This window comes from Watersipora subatra, chromosome 10 (genome assembly GCF_963576615.1).
Source record: "Watersipora subatra chromosome 10, tzWatSuba1.1, whole genome shotgun sequence".
NCBI classification, from domain to species: domain Eukaryota; kingdom Metazoa; phylum Bryozoa; class Gymnolaemata; order Cheilostomatida; family Watersiporidae; genus Watersipora; species Watersipora subatra.
This window is the reverse complement of record NC_088717.1, coordinates 21354007-21378541: the sequence shown is the minus strand read 5'-3', so window position 1 is coordinate 21378541 and position 24535 is coordinate 21354007. Positions and strand designations below refer to the sequence as shown.

Genomic DNA, 24535 nt, shown 5'->3' with positions numbered 1-24535 from the left:
CTGCTTAGATCTTATAGTTTGAATTCTTTGCTAGTGTAGAGACAAGCTTCATCACTATATCTCCACCTTGGCCAAGGTGGCTTCGGGTGCCGTCGCCACCTTGATAAATGTCAAAGTCAAAGAGCATTCCGCTGGTACCAGCTCTATCCCATACCTTGAATCCCCACGGATGTGGTTTGCTTTTTATATACTGCCTGATTGGGCTGGTTGTTCCTCGATCCTGTAACATCATTTCATCTATTGAGTTGCACTCTTCTGCTGTTACTTTTAGGCACTGATCCCTCAGACTGTCTAACCATGGTCGAATTTTCCAAAGCTTGTCTTTCTTCTGTTCATCTATTATGCTGCTATTGTTGACAAAGTGCAGTTGGGTAGTAAGCTGTTAGAACCTATTCCGTGGCATTACACTACTCACTGGTACATACAGTAGTTGGTACCTTGTTCCCAGTATTGTCTCACGCTGCTCATTCGTACAAGGCCCATATGAAAATACATTCCCATCATCTGCTCTACATCTTTCTTCGTGGTGTTGTTGCTTTTTCCCGTTTTTTGTGTGCTGTAGAGGTTGGTATTGTCAACCATGCCATCAATCATATCAGCAGTCACAAATTGTTGGAAGTACTGATATGGTGTTTTTATATTCTGGTTAGCTGGAGCCTCCATTTTGGCACCGGTGAATGCCAAATTTGGTGGTTGAAAGACCTTTTTCCTCCAGCGGTATGAGAGCCGGACTCTTTTTCGTACATTGCCGGCTGTAAGTGCAGTTGCCTGCACTGTGTTACATAAAGGTTCTTCATCGCTTTCATCACTTGGCTCACAATCATTACTACCAATAGTCTACAGTAGATCAAGAAACAATGTTATAGATGTTAATTTTGTTGTCAAAGGACAAGTTTAGCACCCTAAAGCAACAATTATATCGAGACCAGCTGTGCTTACGCCTACATATAAAGCATTCACAACTAAGTACCTGCAAGTCTGGATGCCAATCTTCATCTGAATCACTCTCTTCATAATCTTCAATTTCGCTGTCATCGCCGTCAATAATTTTTAGTATATCCTCTAGTTTCACGCGAGATCGAGAAGCCATGTTGGTTACCACCAAAATTCAGAAATTTAATTACACTGAACTACTATTTCACAGAACTCACGATGCCCAACTACAGAATGTGACTATGCTCTTCTCAAGTTCTCCTCAACTTATATACTATCGTCAAAACAACTCACTTGGTGCAAAAAATATCCACCTTTACCTTACTTGATATTCCATTTGTATCGGTGACGACCCTCAGTTTAAACACATAAAGAACTACATAATTAGACAGCATTTCTACTTCACCAGTGCATACTATTGTTACCACATATTAGCCAATGCAGATTAGTTTTACAATGCATGTTTGTCAGCCATAATTCAACTATAAACTAGGAAGTGCAGGAAATGAGAACAAAGGCCCACTGTTACACCGGTGTAACATGAATTAATTTTGCTTATAAAAAGGATCAAGACATCAAAGGATTTATTACATAATTATTTTGAGTAAAGTAAAGATCCTATTAAACAATATTAAGGATGATTTTGACAGTGGAAATGCACTTTAGACTTGAGATTATTTGAACATTCTAGCCAGTTCGTGTCAGTGGCTGGCAATGTGGCACCTGCTGTTTTTCAGGATGGGCTATGAATACACAACCCAGTATACTAGGGAAAAATTGTCTATGTATGTAAAATATAGGACAGTTTATGTACTCTAGATAAATTGAATAAGAAAATAATAATTTTACAAGGCACCACAGCTGCTCAAATGTTATGTTACGTATGCGTCACAGGGGGCTCTGTGGGGTTAAATATATTGCTTGCAAGATAACATAACAAATAACTAACATCGGAATTAATCTACATACATTTTCCAACATTTTATAATCATACATATTTCCACTATGAGTTTTTGGTCAATAACTCTTCAAGTTTTTTTTAGGTCTACAAGATGACAAACCCTCGAGGAAGAGTACTGATAATCAACAACAATGAGTTCCATGATGTTCATGGAGAGACATCTTACAGAGATGGATCAGAGCATGATGTTAAACATCTGCAGGAAATGTTTGATCATCTTCATTTTGAAGTTGAAACAAGAGAAAATCTGACTAGCAAGGTATAATATTAAATTAATGTCCTTCATGATTGTTTGTTAATAGGAAAGGATGTTGTTATTTGGAGTTGGCTATTGCTGAATAGTCTTTTGTCACAGCCTACCAAATGCTGTTAACATCTTGTAGTTAAAAAGATCAGGGCATGTGTTTTGTGAGTGTGATCTACATGTACCTCGTTTGTGATACAGTTAAACAGTTTGTTTGAGCCAGAGTTTAGGTGATGGTAGAAATTGAAGTTTAATTAATAATTTATCAACAGTTTAAGGTTACAGTGCTGGTTAAGTTGATAATTTAATAAAAGTTTAAGATTGCATTACTTATTAAATTAATCAATTTTTGAGTTTGTGAACTTGCATTAATATTTACGGTATATAGAATATGGTATATGGTGTGTGATAAGAGCAAAACAAGGGTAAGAACAAAGTAGCTTGGTGGCTAAATCCACAGTTCAAAACTTGTGGTTTCAATCTTTGTGAGTTCGAGTCCAGCAGAATGGGAGCTTTTATATTTAAAATTTTAATAGCCATAATCGGACATTCCGAAGGATATACAGACAAACTTTGAAATTTATAGTTATACTAGTGAATGAGTTGGTGAAAAAGGTTCTGCTCAGAGCATTTATTTTTAGTCTTTAGTAAAAAATTATTGCTGTGTTTTTTATTCTATTCTTTTCTTATCTACTATATAAATGGCAATCGTTGTCAGTGTATCTATGTGTGTATGTGTCTGCCTTATAGAGTACCGTACTTTTCAGACTATTAGCCGTTACTTTTTTCTGACAGTTTGTGCGCCATGCGGCTTATATAAGGGTGCGGCTATTCTGTAGTTTTTCTTTCACCGCTAGGGTGCATTAACAGGAATCTCTGGTTAGCACACGCCTCTACTAGGGATGGACGATAAATACTGATATGCTAATATCATATTTTTGGGAGTTGTGTTCTCGATATATCGACTTACCGATGACCCCTGAATATTGGTGATGCAATCAACTACCTACCGAAATAAAATGACTATTGATCTATCGGTCAAATAAAACATTGAGTTGACAGAGAAGAATTTCTCAATAATTATCAAGTGAACAAGGATTGTCATGGCATAAGATCTACTGAAATGATAAGATTGTGTGTGTGCAAAATAGTCTTCAAAAGATTCGGTTGGCTGCTTAGGCTTCAGTCAGCATTTATTAGGATAAAGAAAATACCTTTGATTCAGCAACAAAATCACAGCCATAACAATCGTGATATCATGATCCATGAATAAAAAGGGTGAACTGCAGAAAAGAAAACAATATGCAGCAACAAAAATGACAGACAATATATTGAAGTGTGAACTATCGATGAGAAAAAGAAACTACCGGTAAGATCGAGAACACGATAAGGCAGTTTCACTTCAATGTATATGATCGAAAAGACAACTACCGAATACCACTATCGGTATTTTGTCCATCACTACTCTATACATACCTATTTATCGTTTTTACACAAAAATGACGTGATCTCTAGAGTACTCCAGTTAGTGCGCCACCTGAATCAATATTAGTAGTATAATTAGATTATAGAACGGTCTTTTTGCAATTTGGACGTACGAAGCAAACTTAATTAATACGGGTAAGTAGTAAAATTAAATTAGTAGTAAATATTAGTAGTGAATTGAATAAAATTTACTATTCATTAACTAAATTAATGAGTAGTAAATTACATCTAATTAATATTTACTGCCAACGCGTACCGGGAAGGTCACGTGAACATTTGTTTCTTGCAACCACTGGAAAAACGCTGTTCTTACATCTGTTCGCTGTTTCTCCATCGAAAAGGTTAGTACATACTTCTTATTACAATATTATTACAATATTTTTTTCAATTTGAATCTTCATGTAGAACATTTGTTTTGATTATATCGTAGATTTTGCCAACATGTTAACAAACACTGCTATGCTAAAAATTCATTGTATCTATACTCTGTGCATTGATAAATGATGTGAGGCTACGAAGCGGTCCCCTACAATGTTCTTTATTCTTACAAAACCAACACCTCCACCCCCATCAGAATCAGTGCTGCTATTGCTATTTTAATTATCTGTGTAATCACAAAACTCTGAATCGGCTATAATGTCATCAGCATAAGTAGTTATTTGTTTTCTAACTCGGACGTGTTTAATGAACTTGCACAAACAATCTTCATTTTCAAGTTGGAAATTCTCAAACAATGATTTAAATGTAAATTTTAGGCTAATTTTATAAAGAAATCTTAGGACAACACTGTCACTATCATGAAAGTCCTAAAGATCGTTGGTTATGTTATCAACGAATAATAAAATTCAGTTACTAGCAAATGCTGGGAAAGTCGCAAATATGCGTCTACGGCGGTCGGCCATAGAAAACTCATAAATGGGTCTACTTCAGTGAAAGGGTTAAAAACGTTGGATTTGCAACTGTTTGTGATAGTAAACATGTTCATTTCTTTCCGCAGCTGAGTTAATTTTACTTTTTTTCCAGCTACGAGTACCACAGAACTACAGAACTTGCACGGGTACTGCTACTGTGTTTTACTTACTAAATTTATACTTCAAAAACATTGGTACTTCTTATTCAATGTTCTATTGTCTATGAATTGCCACACCTCCACTACTTGAAACGTTGGATTTGCAACTGTTCGTGATAGTAAGCATGTTCATTTCCTTCCGCAGCTGACTTACTTTTACTTTTATTTCATGCTACGAGTACTACAGAACTACAGCTACTACAGAACTTGCACGGGCACTCCGAGCGTTGCAATGGGCAACGGTGAGAAGAAAGCGAGCAGCGTATATTACAAAAAAGCACACCATCTCATTCACTTTTAGAAACGCTTGAAGCAGTACAATACCTCCCAAAAAGCCCACTGCCCCTGATTGATTCCCGAAGAGAAAGAGACCGAATTCGCAAAGCAGCAGCTAGACAAGCAAAAACTGTAGAGCAAACACAGCTACGTCCACAACGAAACAGAACTGCTACTGCAGCTGCTAGAAGTGCAGAAACTGCAGAGCAAACACAGCTACGCCTACAACGAAACAGAATAGCTACTGCATCTGCTTGAAGTGCAGAAACTGCAGAGCAAACACAGCTACGCCTACAACGAAACAGAATAGCAGCTGCTAAAAGAGCAGAAACCACTGAACAAACACAGGTCCATCGAGAGCAGGCCAGAATAGATGCTGCAGCTTCTAGAAGTGCAGAGACTGCTGAGCCGATCTGCTGAGCCGACCCAGCAGCAACTCAAATGGCTCAGAGCAGCCGCTACAGTGGCCAGACGTGCAGAAACTTCCGGGCAGATGCAGCGTCGACCAAATCATGATACACTAGCTACAACAACTGCTCGGCGAGCTGATTTTTCAGAGCAGATGTAACGGCAACAACAGCAAGATGCACCCACTGCAGCAGCTGCTACCAGGCACCGTGTATAGTCAGAAAACTTCGCACTTGACTACAGTCCTGCGACACAGTATAGGGCCGAATTTTTCTATGGGGAAAATGTCAAAAAATGCTCCAAATGTAATGCTTTACGCTGGAAAGGCGAGATGCCATATATGTAGTTTATATAGTAGATTTTATTGATATACATATATATATATATGTATATATATATGTATATATATAATATGTATCTATACACATTTCAACGCTTGTTTGTCTGTTATTTGTGTGCTCCGTTATAGCGATAAAGTTTGAGTAACAAAAAACCCCTTCTCACCAGCAATAAACTTGGAAAATCCAGTTCAGCAGACAGTTGCGCTATCCAATATGCCTCATGGCATGGAAGTGTTGCGTGGCCACATGGACTAATTGCTCACACAAGCCACTTAGGATATTTATGCACATACTTCTTACACCTGCCAATCTTTAATGACGATTTGTTAAAATAAGATGAGGTAATGATGCTTATAATCATTACACATCATGATCTTTCTCACAATCATGATCTTCAAGCATGCTGATAGTAATCAATAATATTTTTGCAGAATTTTGCAATATTTGCATTGATGTAATACGTATGTCAATAATAATTTTATAGTGTATATGTTGTATACCGTATGTCGTAGTGGATGGCATGCATGTTTGCAGTATGAATGGATAGGGGTTCAATGCGAGTGTGAAGCAGTTTTTTCATTCCTAGATTTAGTCGCTATTTTTGGAAAAACAAACCAGCAATCGTTTAGATTTGGGTATATGGGTAGAAAGAGGATCAACTGTGGTTAAATGTTATATATACACACAATTGTTTAATCGTAAAAAATGGGTAACACTAATTGTTATGGTAATTGATTAACATTTCGAGTATGTCATATCCTAAATCACATTTCTTCTAGCGTAAAAATCTATCCAGCACTGCTGAACAGTCTTTTTTCTGGTGCCGAGTTTGTTAGAACATATAAATCTCTACTAGCTAGATTTCTCAGTGTGCAACAACCTTGCTTCTGCTAATAATTTATTGGATTTGTGTCTTTTGATTTGAGTTTCATCATTAGATATTGATCAGATTAGTTTATAACATAACATTCCCATTACCTCTAAGATTATTGTTTTCAACTCTGGCTGTTAAATTGTGTTTACAATTGAACAAAATGTGCAAATTGCCAGCACAAGTAAAACTCTCAGGAAAGAAAATCACTGCTTTAGTTTCTACAGATAATTCACAGTTATTACGTACTTCTCACACAACACAAAATTGTGTTATGTGAAAAGTGAGTAATAACTGTAAGTACTAATACATAATTTTATGTATTTACAGGGCAGCATTAGTGACATAATACATTTATATAAATGTATAGTACATGTATATGAATGTATAGTACATGTATGTAAATGCATAGATTATGTATATAAATGTATAGAATTGTTATTTAATTGGGTTGGTTTTTGTTGAACTTTTGAATTAAATTACCAACTTAGCTTTAAAACAATGGCATTAATTATGAATTAAATAAAATAATAATGTTCAAATTAAATGAGTAATTTAAAACAATCATTGATGCGTATTATTGATTGACAAAAAGCTAGGCAGTTGAGAAGTCTTCTTGGAGCTTGAACTCTAAAAAATTATTTGCATGAAAGTGTGTAGATTTTAATCTAAGGGCCTAACTCTTCATTTCAATGGTTTCATGAAATTAAAAGTGTTTTGATTCATATCCAGTTACTATTTCGTAGCTCCATAGAAATGCAGAGATATGAACATGTAGGAAAATTGGACAATCATTAACGGTTTTGGAAAGATTACATTTTATCTGCTTATTCTGGTGCAGGAAATGTTGAAAGCAGTTGAGTCAGTCACCCAAGACAGGGAAATGCTCCACCTAGACTACAGCATGTTTGCTCTTGTGATTATGAGTCATGGACAGGCGGATGACCAAATAAGCGGAAGTGATTCGAATTTGATCAAACTTGATGATCTGTACTTCCTGTTATCCCCACAGAGATTCCAACATATGGCTGGGAAACCCAAGATGGTCATCGTTCAAGCATGTGCTGGACGTAAGACTTGCATAAGTGTAATAAAAAAAAAACAAAGTTTAAAGATGTCATTGCGTCAAGTTTTAGTTGATTTTAACAGAAAGTATTGATTTTTGTCTATCAGTTGAGATGTTGTTTGTTGTTTTAGGCAATCTCACAGTCAAGATATTTGAAGATTAAAATCAACAAAAATTGATCTCGGTAAAACGCTCAGGAAAAAAGATGTGCCCAGACTTGCCCAATATTATGTATATAGTGAAACAACCTGTCTCTATCTCTCGTATTCACATCAGATGTTGCGATAAAAGTCTAGTCCTGCGCGGTTCTATTGGGATATATTTTATTTTGTATTTGCTCATGATTGCAAAGATAAGATTTTAAATCTAGCTACAGATACATTATTATAAATGTCTCGAACGCCACAAAGTGAGGGAAATTAAAAATTTGTCATATTAGTTTCCGTTAAATGCTGTGTAAACATTTGAGTACCGACTACGATTCTGCTGGGCTACAGCAATTAGGTCGTCGAGTTAACTTATTTCATCGCGGCATTTGTATCAGCAAAGTTTTCATTTGCTACCCACTCCGGAAACATGTTACTAGACAAAATAATAAGCCGCATCTTTGCAAAGAATTTGTTTGAATATATGGCGAAACCAACTGCATTCTTAAAAAAGGTCATGTATAGTCAACATTATCTAGTCATTATTAGTATCAATTTGTAGAAAATATTTTACTAGTCACATTTGATTAGTTGATTCAAGAACTAAACAAATGGTTTCATGAGTTGACCGAAATAGTAAATGCAAAATGCCAATTTCTATGAAACCAATTAAGCCGCCGGTTCTGGCAAAAGGTTAATGAAGCCATTCTTGCATCTTGTTGGCGGTTTGTGGATTCATCTGTTTTCACTTAGTAGCGTAAAGCATAAAAAATTTTTGAGCTTTCAATATTTGGTCTGTTGGAATTACATTAAGTCAAGTTATGCTAAAGTACCTGTCAATACAGCTCTGATTACACTTCATAGATCCATCGATCAGACAAGATTTGAGCACAAGTGGGAACAGGGCTATGATGTATTCAATATGTTCTGCAAATCATGTTTTGCATCATCATCAACAATATCGTTTTATTATATATTTTTTACAAGCCAAACAATTTGCATCTTGGCATAAAGTTTTTATTAAAAACATCCATCCAAGTTGTAGCCACTCATATACACATAGTTTCGGCTTATATAATATGACAAATTGATCTACTGCAACAAACTCAAACAAAACATAATGGTTAGTGCAGCACACATCTGTGTCTCGCTTTCCCATTTATGGCAGTTTTCAGACTGACCAATTGATCTCGTAATCATCATGTAATCAATAAAACAAATGTAATAAATATATGTCATTTATAGATATGCCATTTTACCGCGTATCTACTGAACACTTTCAATTTGGGAATTAGATGGATTGCGAGTGTAATTTTCAAAATGAATAAATGTTTAACAAAAGCATAAGTACGCCAAGCTGACAATTCGAAGCTTTGTTTTGGAGAGTTGAAGATGAGCATTGATCAATCGATTTTCCTCACTTTCTACAAGCGAGAAGTGAACATGAATTCTAATCATGAATCTAATTTACTAGCTAAAGCTACCAAAGACAAATTGAAGCAACCATTATAGCTAGGTAAAACGATAAAAAAGTTTTGAAACCATGATTGGTGATAGCAAAAAGTTATAATTTTATTAATTAACAAAGTATCAATGAGTACTAAAATTATTACATTTAGTATATTTAACACTTGGTCATCAATCTAAGCTATTATATTGCTAGATTCTATAGATTAATTAAGAAACCGTCAATTTAACAATCCACATCGTTTATTTTGTAGCTAGAACTCACTGTGCATCGGCATCACACACGCGTGGACAGGAAGTTACATTATAGTCTCAAACAGGAAAATATAATCTAAATGTAAACACAACAGTATATATATATATATATATATATATATATATATATATATATATATATATATATATATATATATATATATATATGTTTGCTATATATAAATTTTTGCTCTATATATATCCTATATATATATGTGTATATATATATATAAGAGATTCAAAGTCGAAGATAAATTTACCTCCATTCTCCTATCTTTCTCTGCAGCATAACGCTGCTGACGCCTGTCTGCTCTAACCAAAATCTGTTTGCTCCGAAATTTTAACCACCTAATGCTCAGGAAACTCTTGAGTCACCTTTGCAGGAACTGGACGCGTTGTTACAATTCTGTCGTTTATGAATAAAACACGTCCATTCAGCAATTCAGAAAATTAACGATGTCAATTAATTCAGCAAATATTGATGTCTATGTACAATCTAGTAATTGAGTAAAATCCCTAACTTCGAGATCACAGACAACACGTTTTACTAGCAATGACATTTATTGTGACCTACATGTATATACAAATTTCATGCTGATGATTGGCTGGAGAAGAGATCTTATATTTCTCGCTCATGGACCCCTTTCACATGTATCACTATATACATCACAAATGAAACATCTGCTCGAATTTGAGCTTTTCAAAAGATGACCTCATTCAAACGTTTATATCTCTCAACAGGCTCAGTCTACAAAGATGAAAATGGCATCAATTTGTAGATGATGTTTTAGCCTTTTATTGGCCGTAATTTTATTTGATTGTCTCTTTTGGCGCAATCGCATCTTTAATATAATTAATCTATTGAAGCCAAATAACATAATAGGTGCATTTCAGACGGATGAGATTGATTTACCACTTTTTATTGCTTTACAGCCCTAAAAGACTTTGGAGAACAGCATGACCATCGATTGCGAATCACACGACAAACAGTTGATACACAACCCCCTTGGCCTTTTCAGCAAAAACATTTTACAAATTCACGAACTATACCATCCAAAGTTCTCCCAACACCAGATCGTAACATCAACCATCTCAGCATGGATGATTTGATTGTGATTAAGGCTAGCTTTAACAGTAAGTTAGAGATTCAGGTAAAGTTTGATATATGCAAGTTATGCACTAATTAGACAGGATAATGAATGAGTAATGACAAAACATGTGGATAAGCACAATGAGTAAATGAATAAATGACTGAATAAGTAAATGAATGAGTGAATCAGACTTTCCTCAAAAGCACTTTTAACACATTTCAAAGTTAATATAGAGTATAAATTATATAAAGTACATAAGAGATAATATGTATCTTGTACAAGAGACGTTTACTGTTCATTAATAATCTTGTTTATTTCCATGAGAGAATGTATCTGTCATCAAATACTTTCAGTGTACGCATCCATGAGAGATACAGGAGGTGATCAAGGTTCATTCCTTATTAGTAATCTGGTTTATGGAGTCTACAAGCATTCTCATGATACTGATGTTGAGTCTCTCTTCAAATTAGTGAGTCCATTTATCTTACATTTATAATCATTGTATTCTGTTTGGCATTTTAGAACATAAAGTTTTCAACATTAATTCTAGCTTATCTAGCATACTTGAGCAATATATAGTTAATGCTTGAAGTTTTGTTTCAATATCAATAAATTATCTTCATATATTATAGGCAATGATGTCATTTCAATTGAAGACATTTTACGAATTATGCCACGCAAAACCCTTGAAAAAAGGCAACAGCTAGTCAATTCAATATAATGAATAGTGAAATAAACAGATAATAGGTGGAGTATTATTAAAGGGAGTAATAATAACTAGTGATATAAACATATAAGAGGTGGAGTATTGTTAGAGGAACTAGTAATAACTAGTAATATAAACAGATAATAGGTGGAGTATTGTTAAAGGAACTAGTAATAACTAGTGATATAAACAGATAATAGGTTGAGTATTGTTAGAGGAACTAGTAATAACTAGTGATATAAACAGATGATAGGTGGAGTATTGTTAAAGGAACTAGTAATAACTAGTAATATAAACAGATAATAGGTGGAATATTGTTAAATGAACTAGTAATAACTACTGATATAAACAGATAATAGGTGGAGTATTGTTAAATGAACTAGCAATAACTAGTGATATAAACAGATAATAAGTAGAGTATTGTTAAAGGAACTAGTAATAACTAGTGATATAAACATATAATAGGTGGAGTATTGTTAAAGGAACTAGTAATAACTATTGATATAAACAGATAATAGGTAGAGTATTGTTAAAGGAACTAGTAATAACTAGTAATATAAACATATAATAGGTAGAGTATTGTTAAAGGAACTAGTAATAACTAGTGATATAAACAGATAATAGGTGGAGTATTGTTAAAGGAACTAGTAATAACTAGTGATATAAACAGATAATAGGTGGAGTATTGTTAAATGAACCAGTAATAACTAGTGATATAAACAGATGATAAGTGGAGTATTGTTAAAGGAACTAGTAATAACTAGTGATATAAACATATAATAGGTAGAGTATTGTTAAAGGAACTAGTAATAACTAGTGATATAAACAGATAATAGGTTGAGTATTGTTAGAGGAACTAGTAATAACTAGTGATATAAACAGATGATAGGTGGAGTATTGTTAAAGGAACTAGTAATAACTAGTAATATAAACAGATAATAGGTGGAGTATTGTTAAATGAACTAGTAATAACTACTGATATAAACAGATAATAGGTGGAGTATTGTTAAAGGAACTAGTAATAACTAGTGATATAAACAGATAATAGGTGGAGTATTGTTAGAGGAACTAGTAATAACTAGTGATATAAACAGATAATAGGTGGAGTATTGTTAAAGGAACTAGTAATAACTAGTAATATAAACAGATAATAGGTGGAGTATTGTTAAAGGAACTAGTAATAACTAGTGATATAAACAGATAATAGGTAGAGTATTGTTAAAGGAACTGGTAATAACTATGATATAAACAGATAATAGGTGGAGTATTATTAAAGGAACAGGTAATAACTCGTGATATAAACATACAATAGGTGGAGTATTGTTAGAGGAACTAGTAATAACTAGTGATATAAACAGATAATAGGTGGAGTATTGTTAAAGGAACTAGTAATAATTAGTGATATAAACAGATAATATGTGGAGTATTGTTAAATGAACTAGTAATAACCAGTGATATGAACAGATAATAGGTGGTGTATTGTTAAAGGAACTAGTAATAACTAGTGATATAAACAGATAATAGGTAGAGTATTGTTAAAGGAACTAGTAATAACTAGTGATATAACAGATAATAAGTGGAGTATTGTTAAATGAATTAGTAATAACTAGTGATATAAACAGATAATAGATGGAGTATTGTTAAAGGAACTAGTAATAACTAGTAATATAAACAGATAATAGGTGGAGTATTGTTAAAGGAACTAGTAATAACTAGTGATATAAACAGATAATAGGTTGAGTATTGTTAGAGGAACTAGTAATAACTAGTGATATAAACAGATGATAGGTGGAGTATTGTTAGAGGAACTAGTAATAACTAGTAATATAAACAGATAATAGGTGGAGTATTGTTAAAGGAACTAGTAATAACTAGTGATATAACAGATAATAAGTGGAGTATTGTTAAATGAATTAGTAATAACTAGTGATATAAACAGATAATAGATGGAGTATTGTTAGAGGAACTAGTAATAACTAGTAATATAAACAGATAATAGGTGGAGTATTGTTAAAGGAACTAGTAATAACTAGTGATATAAACAGATAATAGGTTGAGTATTGTTAGAGGAACTAGTAATAACTAGTGATATAAACAGATGATAGGTGGAGTATTGTTAAAGGAACTAGTAATAACTAGTAATATAAACAGATAATAGGTGGAGTATTGTTAAATGAACTAGTAATAACTACTGATATAAACAGATAATAGGTGGAGTATTGTTAAAGGAACTAGTAATAACTAGTGATATAAACAGATAATAGGTGGAGTATTGTTAGAGGAACTAGTAATAACTAGTGATATAAACAGATAATAGGTGGAGTATTGTTAAAGGAACTAGTAATAACTAGTAATATAAACAGATAATAGGTGGAGTATTGTTAAAGGAACTAGTAATAACTAGTGATATAACAGATAATAAGTGGAGTATTGTTAAATGAATTAGTAATAACTAGTGATATAAACAGATAATAGATGGAGTATTGTTAGAGGAACTAGTAATAACTAGTAATATAAACAGATAATAGGTGGAGTATTGTTAAAGGAACTAGTAATAACTAGTGATATAAACAGATAATAGGTTGAGTATTGTTAGAGGAACTAGTAATAACTAGTGATATAAACAGATGATAGGTGGAGTATTGTTAAAGGAACTAGTAATAACTAGTAATATAAACAGATAATAGGTGGAGTATTGTTAAATGAACTAGTAATAACTACTGATATAAACAGATAATAGGTGGAGTATTGTTAAAGGAACTAGTAATAACTAGTGATATAAACAGATAATAGGTTGAGTATTGTTAGAGGAACTAGTAATAACTAGTGATATAAACAGATGATAGGTGGAGTATTGTTAGAGGAACTAGTAATAACTAGTAATATAAACAGATAATAGGTGGAGTATTGTTAAAGGAACTAGTAATAACTAGTGATATAAACATATAATAGGTGGAGTATTGTTAAAGGAACTAGTAATAACTAGTGATATAAACAGATAATAGGTTGAGTATTGTTAGAGGAACTAGTAATAACTAGTGATATAAACAGATGATAGGTGGAGTATTGTTAGAGGAACTAGTAATAACTAGTAATATAAACAGATAATAGGTGGAGTATTGTTAAAGGAACTAGTAATAACTAGTGATATAACAGATAATAAGTGGAGTATTGTTAAATGAATTAGTAATAACTAGTGATATAAACAGATAATAGATGGAGTATTGTTAGAGGAACTAGTAATAACTAGTAATATAAACAGATAATAGGTGGAGTATTGTTAAAGGAACTAGTAATAACTAGTGATATAAACAGATAATAGGTTGAGTATTGTTAGAGGAACTAGTAATAACTAGTGATATAAACAGATGATAGGTGGAGTATTGTTAAAGGAACTAGTAATAACTAGTAATATAAACAGATAATAGGTGGAGTATTGTTAAATGAACTAGTAATAACTACTGATATAAACAGATAATAGGTGGAGTATTGTTAAAGGAACTAGTAATAACTAGTGATATAAACAGATAATAGGTGGAGTATTGTTAAAGGAACTAGTAATAACTAGTGATATAAACAGATAATAGGTGGAGTATTGTTAAATGAACCAGTAATAACTAGTGATATAAACAGATGATAAGTGGAGTATTGTTAAAGGAACTAGTAATAACTAGTGATATAAACATATAATAGGTAGAGTATTGTTAAAGGAACTAGTAATAACTAGTGATATAAACAAATAATAGGTGGAGTATTGTTAAATGAACTAGTAATAACTAGTAATATAAACAGATAATAGGTGGAGTATTGTTAAAGGAACTAGTAATAACTAGTGATATAAACAGATAATAGGTAGAGTATTGTTAAAGGAACTGGTAATAACTACTGATATAAACAGATAATAGGTGGAGTATTATTAAAGGAACAGGTAATAACTCGTGATATAAACATATAATAGGTGGAGTATTGTTAGAGGAACTAGTAATAACTAGTGATATAAACAGATAATAGGTGGAGTATTGTTAAAGGAACTAGTAATAACTAGTAATATAAACAGATAATAGGTGGAGTATTGTTAAAGGAACTAGTAATAACTAGTGATATAAACAGATAATAGGTAGAGTATTGTTAAAGGAACTGGTAATAACTACTGATATAAACAGATAATAGGTGGAGTATTATTAAAGGAACAGGTAATAACTCGTGATATAAACATACAATAGGTGGAGTATTGTTGAAGGAACTAGTAATAACTAGTGATATAAACAGATAATAGGTAGAGTATTGTTAAAGTTACTAGTAATAACTAGTGATATAAACAGATAATAGGTGGAGTATTGATAAAGGAACTAGTCATAATTAGTGATATAAACAGATAATAGGTAGAGTATTGTTAAAGGAACTAGTAATAACTAGTGATATAAACAGATAATAGGTGGAGTATTGTTGAAGGAACTAGTAATAGCTAGTGATATAAACAGATAATAGGTGGAGTATTGTTAAAGGAATTAGTAATAACTATGATATAAACAGATAATAGGTAGAGTATTGTTAAAGGAACTACTAATAACTAGTGATATAAACAGATAATATGTAGAGTATTGTTAAAGGAACTAGTAATAACTAGTGATATTAACAGATAATAGGTGGAGTATTGTTGAAGGAACTAGTAATAGCTAGTGATATAAACAGATAATAGGTGGAGTATTGTTAAATGAATTAGTAATAACTATGATATAAACAGATAATAGGTAGAGTATTGTTAAAGGAACTAGTAATAACTAGTGATATAAACAGATAATAGGTAGAGTATTGTTAAAGGAACTAGTAATAACTAGTGATATAAACAGATAATAAGTAGAGTATTGTTAAAGGAACTAGTAATAACTAGTGAAATAAACAGATAATAGGTGGAGTATTGTTAAAGGAACTAGTAATAACTAGTGATATAAACAGATAATAGGTAGAGTATTGTTAAAGGAACTAGTAATAACTAGTGATATAAACAGATAATAGGTAGAGTATTGTTAAAGTTACTAGTAATAACTAGTTATATAAACAGATAATAGGTGAAGTATTGTTAAATGAACTAGTAATAACTAGTGATATAAACAGATAATAGGTGGAGTATTGTTAAAGGAACTAGTCATAATTAGTGATATAAACAGATAATAGGTAGAGTATTGTTAAAGGAACTAGTAATAACTAGTGAAATAAACAGATAATAGGTGGAGTATTGTTAAAGGAACTAGTAATAACTAGTGATATAAACAGATAATAAGTGGAGTATTGTTAAAGGAACTAGTAATAGCTAGTGATATAAACAGATAATAGGTAGAGTATTGTTAAAGGAACTACTAATAACTAGTGATATAAACAGATAATAGGTAGAGTATTGTTAAAGGAACTAGTAATAACTAGTGATATAACAGATAATAGGTGGAGTATTGGTAAAGGAACTAGTAATATCTCGTGATATAAACAGCTAAGAAGTGGAGGATTGTTAAAGGAACTAGTAATAACTATTGATATAAACAGATAGTAGGTGGAGTATTGTTAAATGAACTAGTAATAACTAGTGATATGAACAGATAACAGGTGGAGTATTGTTAAAGGAACTAGTAATAACTAGTGATATAAACAGGTAATAGGTAGAGTATTGTTAAAGGAACTGGTAATAACTAGTGATATAAACAGATAATAGATGGAGTATTGTTAAAGGAATTAGTAATAACTATGATATAAACAGATAATAGGTGGAGTATTGTTAAAGGAACTAGTAATAACTAGTGATATAAACAGATAATAGGTGGAGTATTGTTGAAGGAACTAGTAATAGCTAGTGATATAAACAGATAATAGGTGGAGTATTGTTAAAGGAATTAGTAATAACTATGATATAAACAGATAATAGGTAGAGTATTGTTAAAGGAACTAGTAATAACTAGTGATATAAACAGATAATAGGTAGAGTATTGTTAAAGGAACTAGTAATAACTAGTGATATAAACAGATAATAAGTAGAGTATTGTTAAAGGAACTAGTAATAACTAGTGAAATAAACAGATAATAGGTGGAGTATTGTTAAAGGAACTAGTAATAACTAGTGATATAAACAGATAATAGGTAGAGTATTGTTAAAGGAACTAGTAATAACTAGTGATATAAACAGATAATAGGTAGAGTATTGTTAAAGTTACTAGTAATAACTAGTTATATAAACAGATAATAGGTGAAGTATTGTTAAATGAACTAGTAATAACTAGTGATATAAACAGATAATAGGTGGAGTATTGATAAAGGAACTAGTCATAATTAGTGATATAAACAGATAATAGGTAGAGTATTGTTAAAGGAACTAGTAATAACTAGTGATATAAACAGATAATAGGTGGAGTATTGTTGAAGGAACTAGTAATAGCTAGTGATATAAACAGATAATAGGTGGAGTATTGTTAAAGGAATTAGTAATAACTATGATATAAACAGATAATAGGTAGAGTATTGTTAAAGGAACTACTAATAACTAGTGATATAAACAGATAATAGGTAGAGTATTGTTAAAGGAACTAGTAATAACTAGTGATATTAACAGATAATAGGTGGAGTATTGTTGAAGGAACTAGTAATAGCTAGTGATATAAACAGATAATAGGTGGAGTATTGTTAAATGAATTAGTAATAACTATGATATAAACAGATAATAGGTAGAGTATTGTTAAAGGAACTAGTAATAACTAGTGATATAAACAGATAATAGGTAGAGTATTGTTAAAGGAACTAGTAATAACTAGTGATATAAACAGATAATAAGTAGAGTATTGTTAAAGGAACTAGTAATAACTAGTGAAATAAACAGATAATAGGTGGAGTATTGTTAAAGGAACTAGTAATAACTAGTGATATAAACAGATAATAGGTAGAGTATTGTTAAAGGAACTAGTAATAACTAGTGATATAAACAGATAATAGGTAGAGTATTGTTAAAGTTACTAGTAATAACTAGTTATATAAACAGATAATAGGTGAAGTATTGTTAAATGAACTAGTAATAACTAGTGATATAAACAGATAATAGGTGGAGTATTGTTAAAGGAACTAGTCATAATTAGTGATATAAACAGATAATAGGTAGAGTATTGTTAAAGGAACTAGTAATAACTAGTGAAATAAACAGATAATAGGTGGAGTATTGTTAAAGGAACTAGTAATAACTAGTGATATAAACAGATAATAAGTGGAGTATTGTTAAAGGAACTAGTAATAGCTAGTGATATAAACAGATAATAGGTAGAGTATTGTTAAAGGAACTACTAATAACTAGTGATATAAACAGATAATAGGTAGAGTATTGTTAAAGGAACTAGTAATAACTAGTGATATAACAGATAATAGGTGGAGTATTGGTAAAGGAACTAGTAATATCTCGTGATATAAACAGCTAAGAAGTGGAGGATTGTTAAAGGAACTAGTAATAACTATTGATATAAACAGATAGTAGGTGGAGTATTGTTAAATGAACTAGTAATAACTAGTGATATAAACAGATAATAGGTGGAGTATTGTTAAATGAACTAGTAATAACTAGTGATATAACAGATAATAGGTGGAGTATTGTTAAAGGAACTAGTAATAGCTAGTGATATAAACAGATAATAGGTGGAGTATTATTAAAGGAACTAGTAATAACTAGTGATATCTACTATATAAACGGCAATCGTTGTCTGTCTACCTATCTGGCTGTCCGCCTTATAGAGTACCGTACTTTTCGGACTATTCGCCGTTACTATGTATCTAGGGCGCATTAACGGGAGTCTCTGGTTAGTCGATACATAACCTCATCATCGTTTGCCGTTTTCCCACAAAAATGACGTAATAATTACAACTCTATGGCTTTCTTTTAGCTTCATGACACGCAATGCTTTTTTGTCCTTGACGTATTAGGGTTGATTCGTTTTCGGAAAAATGATATCGACAATAGACTCTCTCGATATTAGAATTTGGCGATTAAATTATGTCAACTATGAAACACGATGCCGTTTTTGTGAACCTCTATTTCTGGCTTTTGTTAAGATTCATTTGCTAAATTGCTGTTAAGGCCACTACTTTTCACGCGGACAATCGTATTATCTCTAGTAGGAATAGCATCTTGATTCTCTCACCTTCGATCAGACAAAGACACTCCAATATTTTATGTTTACATAACATATCGTAGTACCAGTATCGTCGTATTCAAAGTTTTCATGGATAGCTGTTGGTAGAACAGTAACTTTTTTATACACACACTTCTATGCAAGATGTTATTATTAATTCAACATATTCACAAATTTTATTTTCTTTTTTCAGTTCGTATTAATTGTATCATTACCAAATCATCTCATATTGTAATTGTTGCAAAACAGACTCAATTTAGCTATTACTTGCTAATTATTTCACTGTTACATCTAAACCCTTTATAGTTGTATTATTTTTAAAATTTATTTGACCTGCACGAAACATTTTTCTCATGATATGAAGTTTAAAAGTTGTTTGACAAAGTAAGTTTGAAAACCTTTACAGTTGTTTAGGTGGAATGGCAAATGTTGTTATATGTTAAATACACATCAATTTTCTGTTCAGTTTTTTTATTACCCGGGAAACACTGGGTTGTACAGCTAGATGTATTAGCTTACACATCTTTTCTTTTAAACCTAACCACTTAGTTTTTCGTAATTTATTTCACATTTTACAAGAAACATTTGTAAGATTACTGTAAGATTTATTGTGTAAGATTGCAAGTATCAGTTGTTCTCCACTCTCTTATATTTACATACATTTACATACTTTGAGAAATATATATATAGATATATAAATTTAAATTCTGTTATTACATTCATAAACTTCTTATGACTTTTGAAGTTTATAATACACTGTATAAGTTTTTTAAAGTTTGTTTCATCGTTGTTGTTATTTCAACTTGCATTCTTTTAAACATAATTTCAGTATCGTGTTTGAAGTTTAAACATTATTCATTTTCCTATCACTGTTATTATTACTTGATTAGTTTCCAATCTTTATTATTAATATTATTCTTTTGTTCAACCACTTTTGGCAGACATTGTTTTAATAAAGTTTCAACTACAAAATACTATGATATTCTGTCATATTTCTTAGTATCGTCGTATTCAGAGAATTGATGGATAGTTTCTGGTGGGAATATTATAGTATTTTGTAGTTGAAATTTTATTAAAACATTGTCTGCCAAAAATGGTTGAATAAAAGAATAATATTAATAATAAATATTGGAAACTAATCAAGTAATATTAACAGTGATAGGAAAATGAATAATGTTTTAACTTAAAACATGATACTCAATTTATGTTTAAAATAATACAAGTTGAAATAATAACAACGATGAAACAAACTTTAAAAAACTTATATTATAAACTTCAAAAGTCATAAGAAGTTTGTAAATGTAATAAGAGAATTTAATTTTTTATATATTTCTCAAACTATGTAAATGTATGTAAATATTAAAGAGTGGAGAATAACTGATACTTGTAATCTTCCACGATAAATCTTGCAGTAATCTTACAAATGTTTGTTGTAAAATGCGAAATTAATTACGAAAAACTAACTGGTTAGGTTTAACAGGAAAGATGTGTAAGCTATTACATCTAGCTGTACAACCCAGCATTGCCCGGGTAATAAAAAAACTGAACAGAAAATTTATTTGTATTTAACATATAACAACATTTGCCATTCTACCTAAAACAACTGTAAAGGTTTTCAAACTTACTTTGTAAAACAACTTTTTAACTTCATATCATGAGAAAAATGTTTTGTGCAGGTCAAATAAACTTTAAAAATAGAACGACTATAAAAAAGATTAGATGTAACAGTGAAATAATTAGCAAGTAATAGCTAAATTGAGTCTGTTTTGCTACGATTACAATATGAGATGATTCGGTAATGATACAATTAATACGAACTGAGAAAACAAAATATAATTCCTGAATATGTTGAATTAATAATAACAATTCTCGCATAAAAGTGTGTGTATAAAAAAGTTACTGTTCCATCAACAGCTATCCATCAAAACTCTGAATACAACGATACTGGTACGACGATATGTTATGTAAAAGTAAAATATTGTAGTGTCTTTGTCTGATCGAAGGTAAGAGCATCTAGATGCTTTTCCTACTCGAGATAATACAATCGACCGCGTGAAAAGTAGTGACCTTAAAGCACATAAATTACATAATTTTTATTGTATATTTCAATACATTAGAGTCTTGGCCTTCGACTGAGCTATTGTTTGCCATGGTGAGACAGACATTGGTTGGTGTTTATAGGATTTCACCAGAGCTTTTCCGCGGAAAAGTTTACTGGCAGAGTCTCGAAAATTGTGACGTCACAATTATCATATTCGTTGTTGTGTGCTCTTACCGCTTATTTATCAACTACGAAAGTGACGCTAGTGGCAGGCAAAAGTAGGACAACTCCAGAGAACGAATGAAGATGCCAAAGGAATCAGTGTCATTAGTTCTCTATGTACATATTATTTATATGATAAGTACCTCAGACTCCAAGAACCATACTATATTTTCCCGATGATATTATGCACTAGCTCTTTATTTTTAATGCGATGTTAAGGGTGGCGACTGAGACTAATTAATTTCAAGCATCACCGTGATCTCGCGAAAATGCGATTGACCTTTAGTCCTATAGGGACACGCAACCGCAAATCATAATTTAATCGATGTGATTTCATTACCTTTATTAACGAAGGTACATTTATTGAAGCATAATTAATTAACCCAGAACATGTATTTGTATTGGTCGGGGCGTTAGCACGATCGCGGGCATTGTTGATTATCTAGAATCTTAGTTTATTATTAGCGCTCTCCAGGTTTAGCAGCACCGATTGTCACAGAAAAACGCAGCCTCATTGGCAGTGAAAGAGATCGACGACCTAAGGCTAAATGAGAATTATGGCGCCACATTTTGAGTACCTGAACCAAGTGTTTTTTTTTGCAGGACGTAGTTTTGACGCAGACAGACAATGACTGCCATTTATTTAGTAGGTATATCCTTTTCTCAATTTCACACGCTAATTGAGGTATTAATTGAAACTCTACCAACTATGAAACATGAAGGTTTTTCGTGTTTTTTATGAACTTTTTTTCCCGGTTTTCATAGGTTCAATTGCTGAATAGCCTCTACATTCTCTCATCGTACAGTCAGACAAACACAGTCCGATATCTCATTTTTACGTTTGTACCATTATAGTCCTATCCGAAGTTTTGATGGATAGCTTCTGCCAGCACAGTAATATTTTTTTAAACACAAACACTTCTATGAACAATTGTTTTTATCAAATCAACATTATCATAATTTTTCAAATCATATTTTATTGTAAGCGTAGCAAAACATACTTAATTTAGCTATTGTTAATTATCTCACATTTACATTTAAACACTTACAGTAGTTTTATTTTGTTTCCTAATTCATTTGATGTGCACAAAACATTTTTGTCATGATATGAAGTTTGAAAGTTATACAACTGTTTGACAAAGTTTGAAAACCTTCACAGTTTTTTTATTTTTTCTTTCAATTTATTTAAAATCTACAAAACACTTTTCTGAAGGTATGAATTTGAAAGTTAGAATGGCCACTGTTGTTATATGTTAAATGCAAATAAATTTTCTGTGCAGACTTATCATCGTGCAATGCTTGGTATTCAGCTAGTCTTCTATTAAAACGAATCTCTGGTGAAGAAAAATATTGTTTTAACCAAACTTTCTTTTGTAGGTTCAAGAAAATATTAGGAACCAAACAAAAGATCTAGCTCGGAAGTTTCCAAAAAGCTGTTATGGTCAAATTCCTTTCGTCTTCAGTACACTGACGAGGCTGAGAAAACTTTACCTGTTTCCTGGATACCATGGAGAGGTACGAGTATTTTTCACTTCTCAGACTGCTGCCAACTAGTTGCTGCCATTTTCATGCAACAACTGTTTCCTTACTTTGTCTATGCCTGTTACGTATTTACCTGCATCCAATCACCACACATTCATGAATTTCATCTTTACTCTAGTTCAGGGGTCACCAAACCTGCTATTGGTCTGATAATATGTCATTCTAACGCGTATCTACTGAACGCTTTCAAATTTGGAGTTAAATAGGTTGCGAGCGTAATTTTAAAAATGAATAAATGTAATATAGTAAACATCGATGTCATCATGTAAACATGTTATAGACATCGATATATGTATGTATGCATATACGTATGTATATATAATATATATCTACTGAATGTATATATACAATGTATGTATATGTATACATGTATATGTTCACATGTATATATGTACATTTATCATTTATTCATTCAAAATAATGTTATTTTCTGGCTCACATACTTCATAACACTATTGCCTATAATGCATAATGTATATAGCATTAAAGCCCAATGTCGCGTGAGTGCAACATTTAATATCTCAGGTCAGGGTCGTTGTAGAAAATAAAGAATTAGAAAAACACTCATATATATATCTGGAGACTATCCGAAAAGTTTGAAAATTTTTGAAGCAAAGCTTCTGTGTATGAGCCTCAGAGGGTTAATTGTATCATTACCAAATCATATTTTGTTATATGATATAGGTTATATTACTAACTCAACTGATGGTTTGATGGTGGATGATGATCAGCAGTTGTTAACTGTTGAATTACTAAATTATATTATTAACTTTACTGATGGCTTGATGGTGGATGATGATCACCAGTTGTTAACTGTTGATTTACTAAGTTATATTACCAACTCAACTGATTGTTTGATGGCGGATGATGGTCAGCAGTTGTTAGCTGTTGAATTACTAAATTATATTATTAACTTTACTGATGGCTTGATGGTGGATGATGATCACCAGTTGTTAACTGTTGATTTACTAAGTTATATTACCAACTCAACTGATAGGTTTGATAGTGGATGATGGTCAGCCGTTGTTAGCTGTTGAATTACTAAGTTATATTACCAACTCAACTGATGGTTTGATGGTGGATGATCAGCAGTTGTTAGCTGTTGGATTACTAGGTTATATTACTAACTCGACTGATTGTTTGATGGTGGATGATCAGCAGTTGTTAGCTGTTGAATTACTAAATTATATTATTAACTTTACTGATGGCTTGATGGTGGATGATGATCACCAGTTGTTAACTGTTGATTTACTAAGTT

General features: G+C 31.8%; 1 protein-coding gene and 1 pseudogene across 1 annotated transcript in view; both read left to right on the top strand.

Annotated features, from left to right (window-relative positions):
- The window catches only part of LOC137406865 (monocarboxylate transporter 12-like), a 207621-nt pseudogene that overhangs the window by 80271 nt on the left and 102815 nt on the right, over positions 1 to 24535 (top strand).
- LOC137406098 (cell death protein 3-like) overlaps positions 1986 to 24535 on the top strand; it is a 57240-nt gene continuing 34690 nt past the window's right edge. Inside the window, exon 1 of the mRNA XM_068092625.1 lies at positions 1986 to 2153. Coding sequence (XP_067948726.1) covers positions 1986 to 2153 — 168 coding nt within the window. The remainder of the gene's footprint in view (positions 2154 to 24535) is intronic.